This window comes from Frankliniella occidentalis, unplaced genomic scaffold (assembly GCF_000697945.3).
Source record: "Frankliniella occidentalis isolate FOCC.00 unplaced genomic scaffold, Focc_3.1 Scaffold27, whole genome shotgun sequence".
Classification (NCBI taxonomy): Eukaryota; Metazoa; Arthropoda; class Insecta; order Thysanoptera; family Thripidae; genus Frankliniella; species Frankliniella occidentalis.
This window is the reverse complement of record NW_026267157.1, coordinates 1,761,845-1,763,429: the sequence shown is the minus strand read 5'-3', so window position 1 is coordinate 1,763,429 and position 1,585 is coordinate 1,761,845. Positions and strand designations below refer to the sequence as shown.

Sequence of the window (1,585 nt, the reverse complement as noted above, 5' to 3'; positions counted from 1 at the left end):
TTGCAGACAGGTAGTGCACTCATACATTACCTACAAGTACTCAAAAAAGGTTTCTTTATTACCGTAACATAAGTTTTCAGTCTAAGTTGCTTATCAATATAATTATAGCTACTGCTAACATCACCATCAATGAGCACTTGTCATGACATTGTTTGAAGAGTAATAGTAGTAGTGGTGTCCTCAGGTATAGTTTTTTTGACGACAAGGTCATAAATGTTACCCTCTTTCAAAAAAGTAACATCACAGCCGACAGTTTCTGATGGGAGTGTTTTTTTGTTGTTGTTTCTGTGTATCTAACGAACCGGAGAATTTTTTTTATTTTTTTCTCTTACGTGAAACAGGAAAAGCTAAGGGAAGTCCGCGCATAAGCCAAAGGGAATTCCTGTGTAGAAAAAAAACAAAACATTTTTGCGACTGTGAAGACCACTACCTGCCACGAGTCTGGTGTGGGTTGGATGGTTGGGTCAGACAGGTGAAAAGGGAGATATTTGAGAGGACGAATCAATCTCATGGATGCGTCTGTTATCATGTTAGAGGGTGAATCATTGTGCGTGTCTTTTTTTGTGGCATCGTCAGCAGCGCGCGGACATCGCCATTTTATCGAAACGCGTGCGACTTGTGGCGTTTTTCGGACAGTTTTCAAGATACTGAGCGTCGACATTATCGCGTCGTCAAACGAAAATCGGCCAGGCACCCGCGTGCTCGCCGAGTCCTCACAGTCGGCCGTCCCGCAGCCGGTGGCTCGGCGGCGCGGGCGCGGGTGCGCGCCGAGCCCTACTCCTTCTTGATGTTGACGAGGTACTTCTCGAGCCAGGCCTCCATGCTGGGGAAGGCCTCGTCGGCCCACGCCACGTTGGACTCGGCCCGCCGGATGGCCTGCTGCACGATGCCGTCGGCGATGCCCCACTGGCCCGCGCGCTTCTCGAAGATGGCCCGAAGCTGCAACAGGGAGCACCGCCGCCGGGGCGTGAGGCACGAGGGAGGGTCAGGAGGACCGAGGGAGAGGTACTTTACTGAGAATCCAAGCGTACACAGATTTTTTTTTCTTGTTTTCCCTGCTTTTTTTCTTATTTTTCTTCCTTTCCTTTCTTACCTTTTTTTCTGATTGTTTTCATTTGTTTATGTTTTTTTGTTGTTTTTTTTTCAAATGAAGTACCCCTTGGTTAGGACGTTCTTTAAATCGATCCGACACTATTTGTTTTGCCTGTGTTTTGCTTGGCTCCGCCGGGTTCGGCCTCGCCCCGCCGCCCGGGCCGCTCGGGAGGCCGCCAGCAGCGCGGCGCGCGCGTGGTATGGGTGGCCTACCTCCCCGGCGGGCGGCGGGGCGGGCGGAGGGAGGGAGGGAAGGACCACAGCTGCGGCCGCCCGACTGGCTACCATCTCCGGCCCCCGAAATCGAATCGAATCAAATCATTTCTCGGTTTCCGAATTCTCGATAAGCAAGCAGACAAGACAGACCGCGACCGGGCCAGCAGCCTCCTCCATTTTCGGGTTGAAATAGAGAGAGAGAGAGAAACAGAGAGAGAGAAAGAGAGGGAGAGAAAGAGAGAGAGAGGGAGGGAGGGAGGGAGGGAGAGACAGGGAG

General features: G+C 51.5%; 1 protein-coding gene across 1 annotated transcript in view; it reads right to left on the bottom strand.

Moving 5' to 3' along the window:
• Positions 1–45: 45 nt before the first annotated feature.
• LOC113209321 (uncharacterized) overlaps positions 46–1,585 on the bottom strand; it is a gene marked incomplete at its 5' end in the record, with an annotated part of 14,220 nt that continues 12,680 nt past the window's right edge. The window contains 1 exon segment of the mRNA XM_052265469.1: positions 46–936. Within this exon segment, the coding sequence (XP_052121429.1) occupies positions 775–936 (162 nt within the window).